Here is a 24,834-nt window from a genome sequence, read left to right as displayed (position 1 = left end):
AGAAGGACAACTTGAGGTTCAAGACCAGTCTGGGCTATCTGACAAGATGATCTCATGTATAAAAAGAAATGAAAGGGGGCTGATAAAATGGCTCATATAGTACATTCCACAACAGCAGGTCAACCTGAGTTCAGCCCCTGAATCTCACAGTCAAATGAAGGAACTAACTCTGAAAAAAACAAAAAAGTCCTCTGATCTCCACTGTCACTGTAGTGCGCATGTCCCACCGCGACCTTCCCCACACACACATCCTACACATGCCACAACACGGTAATAATCATAAATAAAATTAACTTTAAAGCACTAAATTTAGGGGTTTTTATGTCTGGGCCAAGTATTAGATAGTTTGACCAAGTTTCTACAGGTGGAGCACCTCTGATCCAACCACTCCGGCAGCTGTGGCCATGCCCTCAGTTTATCTCCAAAGCCTTCCACAGCCTTTGTGACCTCCCATCTGTGACCTCCCATCGTGACCTCCCATCGTGAGGCGGTGGACCAAAGGGGATGGGCGGGCTGTGATGTCTTCTGCACATAGTCACCTGAGAAAGAAGAACCACGTGCACAACACTTCCCATATCGCGACTCAGGCGCTCTATACAAAGGCATCTGAAGAGGACATTAATCAGCAGCCACTCCTAAGTGGCAGGAAGTAGGTCCCCCGGGCCAGAAGTAAGCACTCAGTACGGGAATCTGAGTGCAGCCAGCTGGGGAGCAGGAGGCGGGGGCTTGGAATTTGCCCTCTATGACTAGATACAAAGAGGACAGAGTCGCCATGTAAAAAAAAAATGTGGGGGCCAAAAGTCTCAGTGGGGAGTAAACTGAGATTCAAAATGTAGTTTATGTTATTTTATTTGGTTTTTCACACAGGGTTTGTCTATGTACATAGCCTTGGCTGTCCTGAAACTCGCTCTGTAGACCAGACTGACCTCAAACGCACATAAATCCATCTGCCTCTGCCTCTGCCTCTGTCTTGCAAGTACTGGGATTAAAGGCACGTGACATCACACTTGGCTTGAAAGACCTGATTTCTTGAAGGAAGCTTTCCAGGACGGTTGTGAAAAGAATTACCCACAGGGCTATGAGTTGTGTCTCAAGTATGACTTTGTTTTGAGATGGAAACTTAAGTAATCCAGGCTGGACTCAAACTTGCTGCACAGCTGAGAATGACCTCGGGCTTCAGCTTTTCCTGCCTCTGCCTCCCAAGTGCAGAGGCTGATGGGTGTGTGTCACCATGCTGTGATCCTGTGGTACCCAGGGCCTTGGGCACGCTAGACAAGCCCTCTACCCGCTCTATCTCCAGGCCTGCCATTCTCAAGGAAATATATAAGAACGCGCCTAGAACATTAACTAGCAATGTTGTATCAGAAGTGTTCTTATCAACAGGAGTAATATTGATTGTACCTGAGCAATGGGCCCCCCTCACTTTTGTCACTGATTTCCTCACAGTGGCAAAAAAACAAATCTTCTCTTTCCCTGAGCTTCCTTCCGCATTCCCTCCCTTCCTCCCCCTACCTCTCCCACTTCCCTCCCTCGCTACTTCTTTCTTCTAGGCAGGGTCTCATGTAACCCAGGCTAGCCTCAAAGTTGCTTTGTAACCAAGGATGATCTTGAACTTCTGAGATTTCTATCCCTACCTTCCAAATGATGGAATTATAAGTATATAATCACACCCAGTTCTGTGAAGTCCTGGCGATCAAACCCAGAGCTTCCTGTGTGACTAACACACACTGTGCCAGCTGAGCAACATCCCCAACCCTCCCCTCTGCCATTTAAAGATTTTGTTTCCCTGTCCCTCAGCACAGTGGGCAATGCATGAGCCTCATAAAAGAGGAATTTGAGCATCATTGGCAATGAAGGAAATGTGAGAGTCGCAATGAAGCATCGCGTCTCGTTTAGCAGAATGGTTGTGGTCAAAAGGTGAGACAGTGGCAAGTATTGGTAGAAGTGGAAAGAAATTAAATAACCTATATCTTACTAGTGGAGATGTAAAATGCTACAGCTATGTCCTGGTCTAGATGACTCTCGAGAGTGCTGAGCTCAGTAAGATCAGCTAGGGATGAAATGTTGTATGATTTTACTTAATGTTCACTAATATTATTAAATAATTAATATTAATTATCAATTGTCTGTTGTGGCGTAAATGAATGCAGGCAGATTGTAAAGAATATATACAGCTTTACTGAAGAAATTGACTTACAGTACCTCGGTTCCTGCGGATAACAGGAAGCAGGGAGGGGTGCGCCCGGGTAAACCTTTGCCTGAGGCAAGCCTGCCCCCTAAGGGGACTGGCTTAACCCTACAATTGTTAGTATTAATTACATTGATGTCAATAATTAGTACTTAACATATTTATAAATATCCAAATTTGAAGAAGCCGAAAGCACACTGTGGGTATTGGGAGCTGAAGGAGAGCAGAAGAATTAGAAGCCACTTGAAGAGTCAACTCGTCTGTTTGGGAGGATGGAGAACTCTGGAGACTTGTTGCATGAGAATGTGCATGTCTTTCACACTCCCAGACTGTACACTTAGCACAACTAGTGTAGCGAATGGTGTGTGCTATTTCTGCAATTGTTAAATTTAAAGTGGAAAGGTGGTGTGTCCACACACGGTGGCGTTACTCGGCAGTGAAAGAGTGGAATGCAGAACGCATGGCTGTGACACAAACAGGCCTAAGTAAAGACATATATCATTTCACTACGGTAAATCTCTAGAACAGGAAAGTTCGTGGTGTAGACAGAGACCAGCACATGTCAGTTGGGATGAGAAATGCTTCCAAGAGATGAATTTTGTGAGATATAACATATTTTAATCCATTTTTATATAAAAGCTTGGAGGTTAACATTTTTAAGCTTGCTGGAAAGCAGAAAAGGGGATAAAAAATAGCTGTGGAATTCAGAACAGCCATGTTCAAGCCTTCTAGAAATATCTTTCTATTCCCCCCATTCCTGAGAGTCTCCCCATCTCACTCCCCAACTCTAGAACCCCTTTTGAAGCCCATTTTTGCCTTTATTTAGTCATTCTTCTCGCCCATCCTCTTTTGCTCTTACATAGCTCTGTCTTAGCTCTATTCAACCCCCACCTACTTCTCTACCTTGTAGCACAGATGAGCACATGTAAGTACAACTATGCCTGGAGTTTTGTCTTCTCTGATATCTGCGTGCATAGCGGTGTAGACAAGTGTTGTTCCAGGGTACCTGTGTCTCAGGAGCTATAACTATACTTTAATCTTCATGTCAGCCGTGTGAGGCTGTGGGTTCAATCCTCAGCCCCAAGGAAGGGAGATATTTAATTAGGAACACTGTGAGGGTAAAGCTCAGAGAGAGTTGTGGTTTTGACCTGTGGCCACTGGGGGACTCTCTTTTCTGATGACAATTACAGTCATGTTAGTCATCACAATGGTCATCACCAAAACTTCCCCACTATAAAACCACTCAGTGGATGAAATATACCTCCAGAAATGGCATCAAGTTTAGAGAGTTTCATAGGAAAGGTTTGTGTCAAATTTTTATAATAAAAATGTGAGGATAATTGTCAAACCACAGAATTGCCCAGAATTGTATTCATGGGTCAAGTACATACAATGCCATTGCAGTAATTAATCCAAATACTGCTACTGTTGCTACTATTTAATATGTATAAGTATATGATCGACCCCACATCATATAATACCTATTGACACACATAATAGCAAACACATATAGAAAAAGAAAAATAGATGAAACAATGATTAATTAGATAAAATAAAGTAGAAAAGTAGGACAATATGAAATCTTGAGTTTAAAGGCCTTTAGATATAATGCCAAAATCAGAAATCATTAAAAAGCTATATATAATTGATATAAGTAAGCAATACTTATACGATAACTAAAAAGCCAAAAGGTAACTTGACATAGAATTCCCCTCTGTATGCTGTAAATATGTTTTATTGCCATTGGCTAATAAAGATCTGCTTTTGGCCAATGGCTTAACAGAATATAGCCAGGCTGGAAAAGATTTAGACAGAGAATGAATGGAGTTAGGGAGAAGCCACATAGCTGCCACAGGAGACAGACACAGGACACCAGATGGAACTTTAACCATAGGCCACAACCACATGGTGATACACACATTAACAGAAATGGGTTTATTTAAGATATAAGAGCTAGTTAAAAATATGCATAAACTAATAGGCCAAGCAGTATTTTAATTAATACAGTTTCTATGTGCTTATTTCATGTCTGGGCAGCCAGGAAATGAATAAGCAGCTTCATCTATAATATCTGAAAAAATTAATAATTGCAATATACATAGTGCACCAGTAGTTTCAAAAATGTATCAAGCCTTCCTCAGCTTAACTTGTAAGACTACACACACTGCACTTATAGAAGATGGCCAAGAACGTGAAAGAAAATTGACTGTGGTGGATTAAGTCAGAATGGTCCCCACAGGCTCACATATTTGGATGCTTGGTTCCCAGTTGTTGGAACTGTTTGGGAAGGATTGGGAGGTGTGGCCTTACTGGGAGAGGTGTGTCATTGGTGGTAGGCTTTGAGGGTTCAAAAATCCACATCACTCCTAATCTCTAAATCACTGTGCCTCCTGCTTGCAGGTCAGATTTAGCTCTCAGCTACAACTTCAGTGCCGTGCCTGTGTGCCTGCTGCCGGGCTGTCTGCCATGGTGGTCATGGACTCTAACCCTCTACAACCATGAACCCAATTAAGTGCGTTATTTTAGAGGCTGCCTTGGCCATGTCATATAAGCAATATAAAATTAAGACATTTGCTTGTGAGAACCTGTGACTGACAAAAGAAAGAGAAATTTTAAAAAGTTGAAGACTGTTTTAATGTCTTTGTGTCTTAAGATAGTACCTAAAGATGAAGAGAAATGGGGACTTACACTGTTCCAGGAAACAATCATTTTACAACATCTCTGAAATGCTCATAAGTCAAAATATTTTAAAAATAAACATAGCCTTTGGGCACAAATTTAAATTTTAAGAATGTTACTAAGGAAATGATGAGCATTTAAAATCCCATGTTTTCTGCAACATTATTATAACAACGGGAACTTTTTTAATGACCTGAATTTTCAGCCACGGAGATGGTTTCAAATTCATAGAGCAGAATACAATGCATCCATTAAAATGACGTAGCAAATAGGCAGCTGTCTCTCCATCTGTGATACGAACAAGGTGGTGTAAAGGAAAACAGCTTCAGTTGTAAGCACTGGAAACGTTCAGCACTTCTAGGAATGTAAGAGCAAGTGAGAAGGGTTCCTCAGCCTTGCTCAGGAATAGGTCTCCGCTATGAAAATCAACCTGGGTGACCCTTGCCTTAAGACAGAGATCATGGGGGCACCCAGTGCAGAGCTCAGACAGGCCTTCACCCTCAAAGCTGCCAGGGCATGGTCCGAGGCTGCCCCGCCTATGATGTGCTTGAGTCTCTATGGGCCTGGATCTCAGGGCACACCCTGATGAGCAAACTATGCTCTAACTCTGTTCCTTGAGTAGGAAGAAGAGCATGGCCTGTGAGGAGATGGTGCTAACCCTGAGAAACTCCCGAGTCCATTGATTAAAGTGTCCAGTCCTTTCTACCATCCCTACCTTTATTTACTCCTCCGTGCTAGCTAGGCTATGTGCCGCTATTTACCCACTAAAAGCAATATTGTTCATGCTGTGTATATATGACTCATAGTGGTCCTTAAGGAAGGGACAAAGAGAAGAGAAAGGAAGGACCTGGTTAGACATCAAATAATTACTTGATCGTATCTCTATGTTTCTCCATATGTTTCTAACTTTCTTCTCCTCTACGAGTTGCTGTACTAGTCGCCATATGAACATTACTTAAGCCTTTACTGTCCCTGAGAATATAACCTGTGGCTACAGACATTGAACCTGGCCCTGACACTGCAAGCAAACAGAGAAGGGAGAATGATCAGCCTTCTTCATTATGCAAAAGCTTAGAAGTTAATGATCCAATCAAGCAAAAAATAAAAATCAACGAAACACAAAAATCCCGAGTTTGTATTCAAGGAGAAAAGCTGACCTCTCCATCAGAGATGCACATTCCAAAGCAGCAGAAATCTGCCCACGGTGCTTCCTGCTCAGCCGGGCAGGTTCAGGCAGCAGCAGGCTCAGCCCATGTGAGATGTCTCCTCCCAATCACAGACCACCCTTCCCTGGGACTGCAGTTCCAGAGAAGGCAGTGGGGTAGAAAAGCACCTTTGGCTGGTGTGCAGAGTGAGTCGGTGGAGCCCAGAACCAGCAGGCAAAGGGAGCAGAGACCGCCGAGCAGCCACTGTGTAAGTACTGGAACGTCTCAGAGAAGCCCACTGGACACTCCGGGCTCTCCTGGGAGCTAGGAGGTGGGGTTTGATGAGTCTGTCCTGTTTGTAGTTTGAGATCTTGCAACGATTCTGGGAAATTCTCTTTCGATAATTACTTGTCCCCTTACCTGACAAAAAGTTTCCTATTCTTCTGATAAATCATTTGGTCTGACAAGCCTTGAAAGGATTAGGGAGGCAGTTTCTTTGCGGGTCTTCCCTCTAAACAGTTCTGCTTTGATTGGTGTGTGGTCTGGAATAAGTCAGCCAATTAGTTTTATCTAATCAAGGCCACTTTTACCGGACTGATTCTTACTGTTCCACTGAGTTGATCCACCAGGATCGGCAGGTTTTAGATACACGTATTTCTGTTCTAATATTTTTTTACGCAAACAAGTTGTTTCAAGTAACACTAGTATTATTATTATTAGATGTTTATACTTTTATGATTCTGTTTATAAGCCTAAATTTTCATTTATCAGTAGCTTTAGGAATTTTTAAGAACATTTTTGAATTTGAATTAATTTTAAGGTCTTTATAAAAAGTCAAGGCACTTGGTTGTTGGCTGTTTCTTGCTGGGAGAACTGATAAGCACAGCAGGCAAGGAGGCAATATGCGTCCTGCTTGTGCATTATCTCATTGTTATAGGTAATGTGGTTGCTGTGCTTTTCCTAGGTTTTTGAGGAAGTAGTTCTCCTTTTGGTTCATCTTCCTAGTAAGTGTAATAATGTCTTTTTCCCCTTCCCCTTACAGCACACTGTTTTGCTTTGTGCTATACTAGGCTTCCGAAATCAACTTTCCTATATTTTTAACTACCGAGAAAGACTCACAAACATTTAGCAAAAGAAGTTAAGCACCAGTTAGGCAAAAAGTAAGTGAAACGTCAAATTTTGTTTTCTCACCCTTGCTTACATTCTGAGCAACAGCATCGATCAAGCCCAGGATCCACTGTGCCCTGCTCTGGAATCCGGGCCTGATGGCCCTGCAGGCCGCGCACAAACCTGATGAGCCACAAGCTTCCTAACTGGGACAGAGACCACACGGATGAGGAGGGTCCTGCTTCGTCTTTCTCTTTCTCACCCTCTCTTTTCTTTCCTCCCTCCCATTTTCCTAATCCAAATTTCTCTAGCATGAGTTTGAGGTGTGGTTTGTGTATTCTCTGGTGCCAGACACTTGAGTAAGTAGAAGAGGCAATGAACTTGAAAAGACGACCTCATGAGTGGTAGGCGAGCCTCATCTCTCTCCTGCTTTGGACATTGGTTTGTTTAGTGAGCAATTGTTTTTAAACCTATCCAGCGTGTCTGAAGATATCAACACCCCGGGTATGAATAACTTCATAAGAAAACAAACTTAAAGAAGGCACAAGAAAAGGGGAATAAAAGAAAGAAATACATTTTCAACCTCTTAAAAAAACCAGTGCTTCTAAAAGCAAAGGGCCTCCCAGGTGTTGAGCAATGAAATCATAGAGATGCCGGGTCACCTGGACATTCTTCATTAGGGTAGGACTCACAGGGCCCCCTTACATGGAAACACGCAAGGTGAGGCGCACAGTCGGCCAACAGTGCCATCGCTGCTAGTGTACACAGCTATTTCTCTGCTTCTGCTACTGTAGGACTCTTATGTAACTCGCCCCACCTACCTGTTTCTTTTCTAGTACTTCCAGGTAGAGAACCTTAACCTGGTGAGGAAAGTGGTATGTGAGGATGATATGAAGAGCTTCAGAAAGTCATGACTGTGAGCCAGCCTCTAATGCTGGGTGTTCAACAGAAGGCAAGACGAGAGGACATGTCACATCTCTGGGAGTCAACTCTCCAGAGAGAAAGACCCAAGCCGCAGGTGTGCCCGTGTTCCCGTGCACACTAGCTCTCTCTCTCCCCCTCTCTCTCCCCTCTCTCTCTCTCTCTCTCTCTCTCTCTCTCTCTCTCTCTCTCTCTCTCTCTCTCTCTCTCTCCCTCTGTGAGTGTGTGCCACCCTCTTTTCCCTCCTCTCCCTCCCTCTCTTTACCTTTTCTTTTTGTCATTGTTGTTTTACGTTTTCCTAGACAGGTACACTGCCACTGAGCTACATCCCCAGCCTTGTTTTATGTTTTGAAACAGGGTCTCTCATAATGTAGCCCAGACTGGCTTCAAACTCAGAGCCCTCCTCTCTTGGCCCCAGAGAAATGGAATTGCAGACACAGACATGAGCCACCACTCCCAGCCTGAGATTCCAGGCTTAGCAAGGAAGGTTTGTCTTTTTAAGTCGTACTTTTGTTTGGGGTCTGTGTCCTTCGGGCAGTACTTTTCTTCTCCCTGTGAAGATCAGTAAGAAGAAAGATATAATAAAATCACTCACCGTGAGGCATGGCTGTTGATGGCTCATGAGACTCACTGTGTTTCTCCTAGATGTTTCTGCATTTTAACCAGGGTCCAAGAGGTGATTCTGTATCTATGGCATTTCATGAACTGAAGGGAAGAGAGGAGAAGACTGAGCAGGAGGTGGGGGTGGGGTGGGAAGGTGGTTTGGGGTGCAAGATTCCCTTAACTGTGAGATAAAAGTCGGGTCAATGGCAAGGGAGTTAAAAGCCTCTCAATTTTAAAAATGAATGTAAACGACATCTTGAAAAGAAGACACATTAGGGCCGGTGAGATGGCTCCTCAGGTAGACACTTGCCTAGCAAGTCTGGTGACTTAAGTTCAATTCTGAGAGCCCAAGGAAGAAAGAGAGAACCAACTCCCACAGGTTATCCTCTGACCTCCGTACACAGGTGATAGCATGCTCATACCCATATTCACACAACACACACACACACACACACACACACACACCCTCCCTCTGTGTGTGTGCACTGACCTATTGAAAGAAAGAGCTTGATCTTAAAGAACTGGATTGCTAGATTGTGTGATTTTTGGCTAACAGTATGTCTGCAGAGTAGATGTCAACCTAAAAACTCAGAGTTGATCTCTCAGATTGAAACTCAGGCTGGGTTTCTATGCTGTGGTTTTAGAAAGAGATACTACTGTTTCTCCAGAAAACATGAGCATGTGCACTGACAGCCTTCCATTATATGGGAAGGCCTTCCGTGTGATAGAGGCTGAGCCACTTTACTCAGACTCTTCTGATGTGTCAAATGCGGTGGTGCACATTTTAATCCAGCACTTGGGACGCTGAGGTGGGAGAATCACAAATTCTAGTCTGGGATACATAGTGAGACCTCATCTAAAAAAAATAGTCTACTAACTTAAATGTTACGTCTGAATGAAGGAGTTTTCATAGCAATACCTAGACTGGTATTTTGAGGCAAGAAAACAAAACAAACAAAATCTAGGCACCAGGTCCTCCCCTAGTTGACACATATTATTAGCCATCACAGGAAGAGGAGAGAGGGTTCAGGAGTTCAAAACACTTGAGGCTTTTTCACAAAACCCAGGTTAGGTCGGATTATCAGTACCCATATGGTGGCCCACAACCACCCATCTTGTGTCACAACATCTGACACCCTCTTCTGACGTCAGAGGGCACCAGGCATGCATACGGTGTGCATACATACTTGCACACAAAAGACTCACCCACATGAGATAAATAAATCTTCCTAAAATAAATAAATAAATAAATCTTCCTAAAAATTATTTAATCAACCCTTACAAGAAGTATATTCTGCATTTCTTTATCAAACCTGCAAAGAGAACAATTCGTATTCTGTGTGTGGAGAAATGTCCATTTGTTCTTCCATACTTCTTTCTCTTCTTGGAAAGGGAAGACTTTCATAGTGTCTTTTAAAACATAACTACCAGGGGACTCGAGAGATGGCTCAGTGGTTAAAAGCACTGGCTTCACATCTAGAGGACCTCAGTTCTGTTCCCAACAACACAGCAGTTCACATCTGTCTGTAACTCCAGTCCTAGGGGATTTGACCTTTCTGGACTCTGTGAACACCAGGCACGAACATGGTACGCAGACAGACATGCAGACAAAACACCCACACACATAAAATAAAAATAAAAGGGTTTTTAAAAAAAAAAAACTAAAAATAACTCAAAATAGAACTTCATCAAACCTTTTGGTTTTAAGCCAAAACATGTACCAGTCAGCCCTTTTCTCCAGAATTTGTTTATTTTGGAAATAGGGTTTCACATAACCCAGGATGACTAGGAACTCACTCTGTAGTTGAGGAAGATTTTGGTCTTTGATTCTCCTGCCTCTGCTTCCCGGTGCTGAGATAATAGGCGCGTATCACATCTGGTTTTATTGGGTGCATGGACTGGAACCCAGAGCACTGTCTGGGGAAGCAAGCACTCTACCCACTGAGCAAATCCCAGCCCCCGGGCATACATGAGCCTTCACACAAATACTGTCACCTTCTCTCTCAGTACCAGGAGTGCGTCTTTTCCCAGAGAGCCTTCTGGCTGGGAATGACAGAAGCAAGTTCACCTGTCCATGCTCCGGGAACAATTTCCAGACATCCTGCATTGAATCAGGGCCCCTTTGCACAGAGACAGCATGCTGTCAACTTCTGTTGTGGCCGGGGCTTTTTAATCACACCCCATAAATCCTCTGGGTGATTGCCTTCTGAGCATTGGGATCTGCTTACATCTTCCCTGTTAGTCCAAGAACCCTGGTTTTGGACAAGATGGAGAGCGGGATGCTCTGAGGTCACAGACTCCCCACTCCCCTTCCAGCTGAAGAAGATCGTTTTGATCTGTTCAAATATATTGGAGTCCATATTGAAATCATATATCTTTGTTTCCTTTGAAATGACGGCTGTGTTGTTTTATTTTTATTTATTTATTTTTTTTAATGAAGACACTGGTTTGATTGCCTTCGATGTTTCCTGACTTGTTAGATCTGGTCTGTCTGCTTCAAGAAGCTGAGGCAAAAGCCAAGAAAATTAAGATTAGCTAGGCAGCCAAAATGGTATGAGATCTTTGCAAATTCTCACTTAATTTTTACAGAACTCTTGATACAGGGCTTTACAATTCTCATTAACAGATAAGGCTCAACCAGAGTCCTGGGGTAACAGAGCTACGTGGTTAAACCAAAATTCAAAGCAAGATTTATTCCAAGACCATATCTCTGCTTCTCCCTCTTCCTTAACCTATTCTTCAACAAGCGCTAGGCAAATCAGCCATTCACACATTCGGCTACACGCTCATTCCTACAAACAAACATTTATTTACTTTTTCTTTTATTTAGAGAAACAATTGACTACTTCCTGTGTGTCGAACACTCTGTCATTCTGGGGCTGGAACAAATATAGCAGAAACCAATGCTTTCCATCTGGGAGACTCTTGTTATAATATGCAGGAAGCCCTGTGTAGGAGATACTAACAGTAAAAGGTTTCAGAGTGGGGAGAGGGGTTCAAGAGGGCCACTAAGGGAATGGGGAGGTAAAAAAAAAAAAAAAAGGTTTATTGGAAAAGTTACTAATGCCATAGTTAGACCTGCAGAGGCAACAGCATGGTGGGGGCTCCAAGAAATGTACAGGCCAGGATCAGAGACAAACAACATGACAGGGTCTCTAAAGAGATGAATCAGAGACCACATGGCCATCTAAGGATGTGGGGGCTTTTAACATAGAAGCCTGAAGCCAGGTTCTCTAGGAGGAGACAGAGAAGGTGGTGGCAAAGAGGATGTGTAGCCACCAAAACCTGCCACTAATGTAAATTCACATCCCACATGGCAGATCTGGGCACCAAGAAGTCTGTCAGTTAGAGACGGTGCCCTTGTAGGGTTCCTGCCAGCATCTATAGATGAGAAAAAGCTCAACGAGCTATGCCAGCTCAGGCAGCAGCTGGATTCTAACATGCCATTCTTACAGAGAAGAAGAACGCAAAAAGAGAAAGAAAGCATCCATCCCCTGTGCAAGAGAAAACCTCAGAGGTCATATCCACATTGCTACAGTCTGAATCAGAGGGTTCAGCAACGGCCAGGGCAAAGGGCAAGAGCTAACTGGACAGGAATGCTGACGGAATGTACAGACACCCTCCCTGCCGACAGACGTGCAACTTGGTACCTGACACTAGACACACCCCAGCACAGTTAGCAGGCTTTCTCTATTTTCCCAGGGAAGTTTTTACCTCTTAAAGCCAATCATAGAAACAGAAAGAAGCACAAAAGGTCAGTGGGTGTGGGGCTTCCGGGGCTTAGAATGCTGCCCCCGTCAGGGAAGGGGAAGTGGATATATGGCTATTTCTCCTGGACCTGGGAGCCCTTAACTGTAGGACCAACCAGTCATCGTTAGTACCTCCTTCCTATGTTCCACGGGTCATTAGGGTATTAAATATAACATTAACCCAAGACCCTCTCCTTTCCAAATATCCCCTGGTCATCATGGACACTGTCTTGTTTGTAAACCATCTTAGTATTTGATGATTGCAACAGTTCTGTGAGGCAAGTTGTATTCTAGCCATTTTATAAATGAGAAAATAGATACTAACAAGGTCGGTCACTGCTCAGAGTAACTCTTGACAGGAAGACTTGACTGCTGCCAAGTCTAGCATGCTCACTTTTAGACCGCAACTACCGGACACCACAATGAACGACAGGAAGCCCGCATTTGGCTTCCTCTTGACATTTATGCCTGTCTGTAGGGTGTCACAGACATGTATTTAATCTAACGGAGAGACAAAGCCAGGCATCATGGTACACTTGGGAAGCTGAGTTGGGAAGATCCCATGTTTGAGGCCAGGCTGGACTATTGCGAAAGACCCTATATCCATAAAACAACACGCAAGTGGCTGAGGAAGTGTTATCAAACACTGGTCTCCAAGACCTCACACTGCAACCCTTTATTTCCAGAAAGTAGAAGGGAGTAGAAGAGAAAGCTTTGGTTTTGGAAAACATCTATGCAGTTTCCTGGACAACAGTGGGAAAATGTTAGTGTTAATGCCCTGTGAAAAGGCTACGCCAAGAAACTAGTGAAGGGTGCGTGGAGAAGTCTGGTGTTCTTTGCAAAGACAGACTTTTTGTGTTCTCTTTGTCCCCAAGTTGTCAGGGAAGCTAGACAGGCATTTCTTTTTCTACCTAAAGCATTAGCATTGTGCTAGGATTGCTAAACTCTGGTGTTAAATAACTTAAGAGTCAGGATGACCTGGATTTGACTCTGGGTCCTGGGCTTTCTGGCAGCAAGGTCTTGAAGAAATGAGTCTCTCCAAATTTATTCATTGCAAAGATGGAAGAAAGCAGGTTCTCTGCCTGGATCCTTAAGGAGTGTGTATCCCATGAAATCTCTTTAATAGGGATGCTCAACATAACAACACCAATGCGGATGGGGGAAATCTTACAAAGCCCCACCCCTGGATGAAGAGCTATATGCAGTCAATGGCTGTTGAGAGAACCCATTTTCTCTGTGGGCCAGCCCCCAGATAGGTCATCCAATCCCAAGCGGTCATGTTCATAGGAGTAACACTAAATGGATTCAGGAGGGGTGCGTATGTGTGCATGTGTGTTTGTGTGTGTATAACATTAATAACTATAGGAGTCATAAATTTGGGAGGGAGAAGTAGGCACAGGAGCACTTGGAGGGGAGAGGGAAGTGTGAATGATTATAAGGGCAATACTCATGCATGAAATTCTCAAAATGGAAAACATTAAAATTTTTAAAAGGAGTGCAGCCCAATCAACACAGATTTTAATCCAGTGACTCTCATTTCAGACTTCTGACCCCAGAGTGCCAGAAATTACATTTGTAAGGTTGAGGAAATTTGTTACTATAGCAATAAGAAACAAGCACAGATTTTTATTTATTTATTTATTTATTTGGCAAAAATATCCATTTAGATCTGTTGAGAAGATGAATCAAAGGTGCCTAACACAGAATAGAGTGGGGTCATTTCAAGAGTAGCACGGCTTTCTTTATAACCAAACAGAGCAAAAAAGGTGATTTAACCGACTCGGGTACCCTGCCGGGCAGGGACGATATTGGACTTGGCCTCTCCAGATATTTGTCCTTTTACTCTCTGTTTCTATTTGAATTTCTATCTTTCAAAGTCCATTTATTTGTGTGTCTAGTTTAGAGAGCAGCCTAACTGGTCAGGGTTAATATCCGTGCATGCCAATAATGAGTTTTACAATGTAGCTAATCCGGCTGTACCAGTTAGATTCTTCCTGGTGGAGCCCTCTAGACACTGCAAGGCTTTACCCTTACGATGTGGAACAATTACTCCAAATAAATAGAAGGCATTTCTTTTTTATTGATTTTTTTATTGAGCTCTACACTTTTCTCTGCTCCCCTCCCTGAACAGATAGCCTTTCTAAAAAGAAACTCCAGAGGTTGGGTGGGGTCAGAAGATGGTGTAACAAGGGCCCAGATTCTTCTGTTTCTTTGACGAACAATGATTGAGTGTGTATGCCAAACCCGGAGCTAAAAACATTCATAAATTTTTAACTCCTTAAATTTTCAATTTTCACAGCCCTCAAGGGAAAGAAAGGAAGGAAGAAAGAAAGGAAGGAAGGAACGAACGAACGAACAAACGAACTAGGGATGTTTAAATTACTTAGGCTATTAATACATGCCTATAGTGCAAGATTTACCAAGGCCAGAGTCAAATAAAAGACTTGTGCTAAAGGAGATGGTCCAGCAGTTAAGAGCACAAATTGTTCCCGGCACCCATATCAGGTGACTCACAACAGCCTGTAACTCCAGCTCCAGGGGATCCGAAGCCTCTGGTATACACAGGCATCCACATACGTGTGTGTCATGCAGACACACAAAAACACATGATTCTAAAAAGAAAGGCAGGGAGGGGAGACACAAAGCAACAAAAGCGAGATGCGCCTCCCCACAGATCCTGTTCACAACAAACGGGGAGTTCAGCCAAACTGGCAAGCTTGCTCTCTGGTCCTCACTTTGCTCTTCTGAATCTACTCCCTGACTTTCCCTATCCTTGGAATGTCTACAGCCCGTCTCACTCTCCTCCTATACATCCTGCTTCTCTCTCCTCTCCTGATCCAAATGCTGGCTCTGTAATCAGCTAGGTTGGAGTCTTTCACGCCCAGACCCCACTCATGTATTTATTCATCCATTTACATATTATAACTACTTGAGAACTTAGTTTCTCTCCCAGAACAAAACCTTAGAATGTAAGAACCTTGTTCATGCATCTTTACATGCCCCAACATGCAAACTGTATCATTTAATACCTTTAGATTTGGAGTGTCAATTGGTTAAAGTGTTGAGGCATGCGAACAGCTTTTCTCAAAGCATCTCAAGTGCAGAAGCCAAAATGATTGACCCGAACACTTAACCTTGCGTTCCTTTCAGAGAATCCTCAAGGAGACATGAGCTCCATGTTTAGCTCCATCTGGCATAAATAGTATAAATAGTTTCTAGGAGCTAGTGCAAGCAGCAGGGAAGAGTGTGGGCCTCTGAGTCACATAGACCAAAGATGCCACCGACTCTGCCATCGCTGGCCTGTGTGGCCTCGGAGGTACCACTTTACCAGTTGGTTAGGCTTTGATTTCCTGGTGTGCAGAAGAACCTCCTCCTCGCTCACATCTAGCTGGGTTCTGGGACTCTGATAGGCAGGAGAAGTCGCTAGAGGAGTGCCCAATGGAGCTAAACGTTCCTCTTCCCTGAACGTCTCTTGCATTACAGGAAGCTTCATTATGTACAACCTGTGTTTTTTTAGGATAAGAAAATATTTAACATCAACCCACAGGCCGTAGGGACCTCAGCCAACTCTCTTTGTTTACTTGTGGTTGAATTTGGCCTTGTCCAAGGATGGCAGAGCCAATACCAGGGACTCTCAGTGTGTGTCATCACCAAGACAGGTCTTCTCTTTGTGCCCTGGTGACCTTGAAGACTCTCATTACCCCTCTCAGAATGAGACTCTGGTGCCATTCACACCTGAAAGGCACTGGTCAGACTCTGAGATATAGATAGATAGATAGATAGATAGATAGATAGATAGATAGATAGATAGATAGGATAGATAGATAGAGAGAGAGCATTTTTTATCTTCATAAACCTCGTGTGATTGCTGACCTAGGATATCAGATTTCCACCGTTACTAAACGCTCTCATGACCTTGATTTGGATAACGAAAAGGAAACAGGTGATGTCATGATTTGATGACAGTGTAGAAATTAAAGCAGTATTTGCTACCTGCTCCGGCCAAATTCTAACATTTTTAACTGTGTCTCCAGCCTGTGGGAAATCCTGAAGATGGCCAAGGATGATTCTACTGTCCGTTGCTTCCAGGGTCTGCTGATCTTTGGACACGTGATTGTCAGTGTAAGTCATGAATGTTTTTCAAAAAAAAAAGTGTTCTTCTTGTATGCATGGTTTTTAGATAACTTAAAAGTGAAAGTTTAAGAAAATGGTGTGATTGCCTCTCCCTTCATAGTGCCTTCATCTTAAGAAATGTGGAGGGAAACACACTAGCTAGAATCTTACGGTAGCTGTATATAACTGACCTATTATGACAGAACACCACGACCGGGTTTAAAATAGCTATTTCCTTTCCAGTTCTAAGACATAATGAATACTGAGTCATGTTCACCATGGCCAGTATCCAAACACACCTGCTAAGCACACCTGCTAGGCACACCTGCTAAACACACCTGCGAAGCATCTTTTTATGCTTCTGTCCAGTTTCACCTTGGCCTGACTTGGAGACTGTGCTTTTGAAGATGCTGGGACAGATGTTTTTCTGTATAGAGTGTAATAGTGCTCAAAACCCAAACAGCGTGGACACGAGGAGTAGGGAAGAACACTAATCAAGGAGTCGAGAGAGCTAATCCTTGACTCTGTTCTGTCTCTACTTCCCTGTGTATAGCTGCGGATGAGCCGCCATCACTCAGGACCTTAATTTGTCAACCATAGAATATGAGCACTAGGGAAAAAGTTGCTAAGCTTCCAGAACCACTGTGGCAAAGGCCAGGACATTTCAAGTATTGAAAGCAAGGAAGAATTGCACTGGGACAGGATAGGGAAATAACTTTCATACAGGAAGACACTGTCATATCACAGGGGCTTCATGGATGGTCTGAGACTACCTAAACCTCTTCCCAAATCATAAGCAGACAGAGTGAAATGTGGAAGAAAGCATCAAAGACGGAGGGCATATGAAAAGGAAGCAAGGTACAAATAGCTGTTGGGTCTCCTGGCAATGAGGAATCCATTGCATAAAGCCCCTGTAAAGGAAGGGACTTGGCTCTAGGACGTACCCTGCCCGATCCCCTTCCCAGTGCCCTGCTCTCGGTCACCTGACAGATCCTCTCATGACTTGTTTCCAGATGTGTGGCATCGCCCTAACTGCAGAATGCATCTTCTTTGTATCTGACCAACACAGTCTCTACCCGCTGCTTGAAGCCACCAACAACGATGACATCTACGGGGCAGCTTGGATTGGCATGTTTGTGGGCATCTGCCTCTTCTGCCTGTCTGTTCTCGCCATTGTAGGAATTATGAAGTCCAACAGGAAAATGCTCTTGGCGGTAAGACCTCACAGCACTCTGCGAGCTGGAGGTGTAGCTCAGTTGGTTGAATGCCTGCCTATCACACATAAAGTCTTGGGTTCAAACCTTAGCACCGTATTATTTGGGTGCGGCACTGCACAGCTACAATCCTAGCATTCTGTAGGCAGATGCAGGATGATCCGAAATTCAAGGTGATCCTTGATGGCACAGTAAGCCCAAAGCCCTCGATGAACTGTTTCTTCTCCGCTGAGCACAGAGCTTTGGTTTTCACTAAATGAAAAAAAAAAAAAAACCAAAAACATGGAGATTCCCTGCTGCAAGATCTTCCGTGCAGGAGGCAAAGATGTCCTCCATAACTGCAAGTTCGGATTCTAGTAAAAAGCACTGCAAACGGAGACAGCAGCTGTGGGTGATCCAGCTGACTGTGCACAGACTCGCTCTTCTCCAGCTACCGTCTGCACAACATTCACAGCCAGGAAGGACACAAACAGGAGAAAAATCCCGGGCGTGGGGGCTTCTTTGTTAGATTTTGTTTTCCCCCTGACGGTAGCTCATTTTAAGTGTTGTTTTACTATCGGTCAGATAGAGGTGTGTTGAGATACAAACCACGAAGTAGGCGTGAATTTTTCAAAGCGGACAAGAACCTCTCTGGAGACTTTTGAGTTCAGGGCAGATGGTTTCGGTGTGATGGCCTGCACAGCCCACACTGTCACTGACTCTGCAGTACAGGGACCCCAGAGGACCCTGAACGGCACCGTTATGAGCGACCCCTTCACACTCCTCTGACTAGATCACGCTCTGCCTTTGCAAATGGAAATGAACGTTAACCAGTGGGGAAGAAACTCTTACGTGAGCCTAGACCTCTGCCTTCCGTTCCTGTGCCCCAAGACATCAGTTTATGCCACCGTGATCACATGTACATACACACTCACCCACACAACCCCTCCCTAGCCCTGAAGTCAATCTCCTCCCCTGAGTTCCACTTCTATAGAAGAAGCTCAACCATTTAGGGAGCTGCTTGGCTCACTCCTCTATGGTAATGATCGCCCTAGTGCCTGGAAGTGCAGAATATTTCCCTTCTCTGTTTCCTCTGGGTCTGTTAGTTCCAGGGCAAACTACCCACTCTGAGAGAGCGGGAGGAGGCATGGAGCTCCAGAGAGAAGAGGGAGATCTTCTTGAAGACAATTTCCACGGCACCCTGGGCTCCTTCTTGGCCAGTCATATGTGCAAGAGAACTGAGCTGGGTGGTGGGGGCAAGGAACGGACCCCTCTCTGTGAAGCTGAAGGGGAAATGCGTGTATCAATGCCTCCTTTCTGGACTAATTGTAGAGGGTCCTGAGGTTCTGTAAGCCACCAAAGCTCTTGGCAGAAGCAAGACAACAGCCAATATGAAGAGGGTTATGGGGGGGGGGTCCTCTGGTGTCCCAGAAGGCCCTTTACTAATTTTTTCAGTGGGGTGGTTGTATTTGTTCTGTTTTATTTTGTTTTAGAGCCAGATAGTAAAAGCAACAAACAGTCCTGACCTTTGAACCCACAAACACCCCCCAAAAGGGAAGACAATGTCCCCTGTCTTCCGCCACTGGCTCCCATAAGGGCAAACACGCATATATAATAGTGTGCGAGGCAGAGATAAAGTTCTCAATACACATTGTAAAGCGTCTGCAGTTCAGGTCTTCCCCAGCCAGACCCTGGCGGCGGGGCTGCGCAGAGCTGTTTTCTTTCCCACAGTGCCTTGTGGCCTGCACTCTTTAGCACAGCGTAAGCAGCCCCCAGAGAGCTCTGCTCTGCCTTCACTAGGACGTGGGTTTGTGACAGGAGCTCACCCATGAGTCTCCACGCTGGAAGGCTGCCTGCGCGTTACCGAGGAGCCTGGGTGGGAAAGACACAAGGCATTGAATGTGTTCTGTCATCTTTTCCCGGCGTCTGTAGTCCGTGAAGAAAATGACTCCCGCTAAGAAGGGATTCACAACGCTGGGCATTTGTGTGTACACGAAGACTCTGAAACACCCACCCATCCCTTCGCTGCTTATATTAACTCCCCATGTTAAAATAGAAATTCATGATGCCGGATGGGAAAGCTCTGAATGGTCATTTCTCTAGAGAGAAGCAGAGAACTGAGAAGACCCACCTGCCAAGGACCTACCACTAGCCCCTTTCCAAGCAGCTGGTCCAAGAGCGTTGGCGTCATGCTTGGATATTAGATTTAGATGAATATGCAGTCACGTGGTGAGATTCCCATTCTAACTCTCTGTTCTCGTCTGGCTCCTTCCCAGTACTTCATTATGATGTTCATAGTGTATGGTTTCGAAGTGGCATCTTGTATCACAGCAGCGACACAGCGAGACTTTGTGAGTATGGTCCCCAAAGCACAGAACAGAAATGACATTAGCACTGACCCTATAGCAACTGACATGCTTTAAGCCCTGGCTGTGTGCTGGTCGTCCTAATACGCACATGCTAATACTAATGAGTTTAATACTCAGAGCCCTAGAATGGGAGTATTGATTGTCATTTCTAAGTTAAAAGAGAGGGGAGGTTGAGAGAGAGAGAGAGAGAGAGAGAGAGAGAGAGAGAGAGAGAGAGAGAGAGAGCGCAAAGACAGTTATCTAAAGATGCACAAGTGACAAGTGACAGCAAGATTTCTGCCCCCAGGAAGCTTGGCTCCCAGTGCCCAGCCTGTGATCCCAGCATTGGTCATCCGTCACTCGGCCATGCCATGGCCTTCCTGTATGTTCTGCCTTGGGGGAGAATTCAGAATCCTTCGTGTTCCATTTCTCACAAATCCTCTAATCTATACCATCTTAAAACACCTGTCTACATACAGCCATACGGTGATTCCTTCTTCTATAAAGACCCAAAGCAGCCCCAGCCAAATGTGCCTGTGTCCGAGTTTAGCGTCCCTCCAGCCCTGCAGAAGACGTTGCCTTTCACGGGAGCAGGCGTGCTGACGCTCTCTCTTGTGTCATCCCTGCCCCTGCAGTTCACACCCAACCTCTTCCTGAAGCAGATGCTGGTGAGGTATCAGAACAACAGCCCCCCAACCAATGATGACAAATGGAAAAACGACGGCGTGACCAAGACCTGGGACAGGCTCATGCTCCAGGTAGGCTGTGTGGCTCTGTGGTGATCTGCTGCACATCTGAACCAGAAAGAACGTGAAGGTGGGTGGGAGTGGGTCAGTGCCTCCAGGGCCTTCCCTCCCTAGCCTGGCCAGCAAGGCCTCTTGTGTACTGGTGAGGAAGGGGGAATGTCAAACACGTGACTCAGTGAGGCCTCTGGACCCACTCTTTATGTCAAGCTATACTGCTGATTAGCCTGCCTCTATAGAGTGTATGTTAAAATCTTTAGATTAATAATAGGCTCTGCCTTTTACAGTGTTAAGTCTTCCTTAAGTTAACAGAGAAGGGGTCTTCTCACCCCTAAAGCAAACTCAAATAGTGATATGCCCATCTCATCTTTTTATATCGCCTATGAAAAACTCTGCTAAGTACCAGGAGATATTAATCACCCATCTTTAAGTGGCCACCATTCCATATATCCAAACTTATTCCAAATACCATCAGAACCCCAAGTCTTCGAGAATATTGTCCCATTTTGTCTTTTGTGTGTAACCTATAAATGTGAGCCAACTCTTCATTGGTCCCGACACACGCATATACACACGCACACACAACTCTCTCTCACACACACACATTCTCACATACATACAGCCACTCACACACATAACCAACCTTTTTATCTGGTCTACTTTCGAAGCTCTCTTGACACATCTGCTTCACTAGAAACCAGGTTGCCGCCTAGTGTCCCCTGCCTGGGCTCTTACCTTCATGTGCCCTAAGACTTAGAAAGTGGATAGGTTTCCTCCTCCTCTGCCTGGCTTCTATATTCTTGATTCCCTCCTTGTTCAAAAATTTGAGGTTCATGCCAGCGGCCTGTGGTCTCTTTATTGTAGTTATTTGACAAACACCTTCAGTGTCACCAACTGCACCCTCTTCCCCCATACTATCAGCATCCTGCCTTGGACGAGGTTTCAGAAACCAGATGGGGACTTCGACAGCATCTGCCGTCTCCATGCCTTGTCTTCCTGCATCCCACAGATCCCCACCCCCCTTCTCAGCCATCGTCTTCCATGGCCACAGCCAACATGTCATCCCAATTACTGTGCCACCAGCCAGCATGTCCCCACAATGACTGGGCACCCACTTTCTGACAACCTTCTATAATTTCTTCCATTTGCTCTACTATCCTCACTTCGTCATTTTATTCCATTAGACTTCGTTGATTTGTCTAATCACCCTTCCATGCTCTCTCTTCTTGCCATCGCTCTCTCTTATCTCCTTCACTCTGCTGTGAGTCTGTTTTCATCAATCTTTCCTACCCAGTCCCTAGGGAAGCAAATACAGTTTCTGTCCAACCCCCAACCCAGGAGGAAAGCCCCCGGTTGTGCTGGTTTGAATGTATGGCTGTAAAGCTCAAATGAGCATTCTCTGTCTCCTGTTTTTTTTTTTTTAACCGGCTTTATCACCATTACATAGATTTCCCTTTTCACGCCTCTGCCAAATTCCTCTCACGCTCAGCCTCAGTAATGACTGCACCCCATGCCTTAAGAATATAGATGCAAGCAGATGGCATCTGGGTACCTCTCTACCAGCCAGTTCGCCTGTCCACTTTGATCTTCAGCTAAGCCTCTTCACTAGTGACAGACGGACTGCCACAGTGACCGAGGACTCCATTCCGGGTTCCTCTCCTTTTCTGCAGCCTACTCGGCTCTGACTCACCAGCTTCTCTCTAACATCAGCCTTCGAGAACACTCTTGCCCACTGCTCGCCCATTATTCTGCTCCACTACTGTTGGATTTCATGGCAAATCTCAGAAGAGCGCCGCAGACCGGACGCTCTCATTGTCCCCCTTTCCAGCGGCTTTTAGCCCCGGCGCTCCGCTCACACGACTCTATGACAGTTACCAGTTCCTTACTTTTACATTAGTCACCTTCAAGACCCCTTCCGAGTCTCCTTTGTTGGACTTTCACCCCTTTCCCAGCTCAGGGTTAAAGTGGATCAAAGCTCAGTTCCAGAGCCTTAACTCTTTCTATCTATACTTAGATCCTCACCTAAAATAAACCCGTTCAAACATAACTCAATTCCCCTAGAATGCATACATACCACAACACACACACCCCACAACAAACACACCACAACACACACATCCCACAACAAACACACCACAACACTACACACATACACCACAACACACACACCCCACAACATACACACACCACAACACACACACATCACACATACATACACACCACAACACACACCACACACACGCACCACAACACATACACACACACCACAACACACACACACACACACCACAGAATGACCTTTTTCTGGTTAGCTATTTCCTATATCTAAGTGCACATTATTTCGAGATGATCTTTGCCCTTAGATTTGCTTGGCTGTATTTATTCTAAAACTTTGGGGAGGCCTGTAATTTTTCCTTCCTCACTGAAACATTTTAGCAGAATTAATGATAAGGAAAGGAGGCGATGTGGACTCCACAGCCTCTCTTCAGTGTGTGCAGAGTTCTCAGGGCATCAGAGGTGTCCATCGGCCCCTTCTCCTATGTAGAGGGACAGATGTGTGCCACCAGGTCAGAAATGGTTTTTCAGTTTACTTTCCCTCTTATAAAATGAGGTGGTGGCGCATGCCTTTAATCACAACATTCAGGATGCAGAAGTAGGCAGATTTCTGTGAGTTCGAGGCCAGCCTGGTCTACAAAGTGAGTTCCAGGACAGTCAAGGCTACAGAGAGAAACCCTGTCTCAAAACAAACAAACAAAAAAAAACTGGAAAAAACTGAAATAAATAAATAAATGATAGATAGATAGATAGATAGATGATAGATAGATAGGTAGGTAGGTAGATAGATAGATAGATAGATAGATAGATAGATAGATAGATAGATAGATGATAGATAAAACTAATGCATAATTGCTCTAGGAAAATATTACAAACACAGAAAAGGAAAACAAGAATAATTGCTAATAATTTGTTTACTACTAAAACTTCTCATTTTATGATTTTTAAATGATAATACTCTCATGTTAATGTATCTTGCTTTAAGTATTAATAATAATAAATGCCTAGTAAGAGTTTACTATGACCTAGGTGCTATACCAAGTACATTAATTATATTAACACACTTGATCCTCACAAAAATTCTATAAGGTAGGTCCTATATTCATTTCTAATCTATAGTCAAATGGAACAAGCCTTAGAGCAGTGGTTCTCAACCTTCCTAAGGCTGCAGCTCATTTTTACAGTTCCTCATGTAGTGGTGACTCCAAACCAGAAGATGATTTTATTGCTCTATTATAACTGTAATTTTGCTACTGCTAAGCAAGATATCTAATATGCAGCTCCTGTGAAAGAGCTGGTCCACTTTCAAGGGGTCGCGACCCACAGTTTGGGAACCACTGCCTTAGAGACCTACAGTGTTATTCCCATTCATGACTGTTAAATTAATAAGCACAAAAACATTTTTGGAAACCAAGGACAACCGTGAGCTCCAGTTTGGAGATATTTTAGTAATGTAAGATATGGTATGCTTCTAGTACTTTCTCCACAAAGCCTTGGTTATGACACTGACAGCTTTAGTATGGGCCATAGATAACGTGGTGTCTCTCCTCGGCTGGCAGGATCACTGCTGTGGTGTAAACGGCCCATCAGACTGGCAGAAATACACCTCCGCCTTCCGGGTGGACAATAGCGATGCCGACTACCCTTGGCCCCGGCAGTGCTGTGTCCTGAACACACTTAAACAGCCTCTCAACCTGGATGCTTGCAAACTCGGGGTGCTCGGTTACTACCACCGTCAGGTGAGTCCCCTCCCCTCCCGAAGACCTGGCAGGAAGTGCTTCTGCTCCTCGTGAGGAGAATAACAGTCAGCAGTGGGTACTGTCCGCATGGAAGTCTACCTGCTTCCCCTATACCTCGCATTATGTTTTCTTCTCTGTGAGTGCTCATTTAGAATTGTTGCAATTTTTAATTTACTAAAATTACTGCGACATGAGGATTTCCGTAGCACAAACCAACTTGGTGTCAATAAAGACAACCTGTGTAATGTTTG

At 44.4% G+C, this 24,834-nt stretch overlaps 1 protein-coding gene across 1 annotated transcript in view; it reads left to right on the top strand.

Moving 5' to 3' along the window:
• The first annotated feature begins 6,134 nt into the window (after window positions 1–6,134).
• Upk1b (uroplakin 1B) overlaps window positions 6,135–24,834 on the top strand; it is a 29,529-nt gene continuing 10,829 nt past the window's right edge. Inside the window, exons 1-6 of the mRNA XM_050148960.1 lie at window positions 6,135–6,280; window positions 16,427–16,514; window positions 17,519–17,719; window positions 19,975–20,049; window positions 20,682–20,804; window positions 24,404–24,583. Coding sequence (XP_050004917.1) covers window positions 16,446–16,514; window positions 17,519–17,719; window positions 19,975–20,049; window positions 20,682–20,804; window positions 24,404–24,583 — 648 coding nt within the window. The 5' untranslated portion in view covers window positions 6,135–6,280; window positions 16,427–16,445. The remainder of the gene's footprint in view (window positions 6,281–16,426; window positions 16,515–17,518; window positions 17,720–19,974; window positions 20,050–20,681; window positions 20,805–24,403; window positions 24,584–24,834) is intronic.

Source organism: Alexandromys fortis, unplaced genomic scaffold (assembly GCF_014885135.2).
Source record: "Alexandromys fortis isolate MF-2015 unplaced genomic scaffold, M_Fortis_MF-2015_v1.1 scaffold_4, whole genome shotgun sequence".
In the NCBI taxonomy this organism is placed as follows: Eukaryota; Metazoa; Chordata; class Mammalia; order Rodentia; family Cricetidae; genus Alexandromys; species Alexandromys fortis.
The sequence above is the reverse complement of the archived record's forward strand: the minus strand, read 5'-3'. Positions and strand labels throughout refer to the sequence as shown.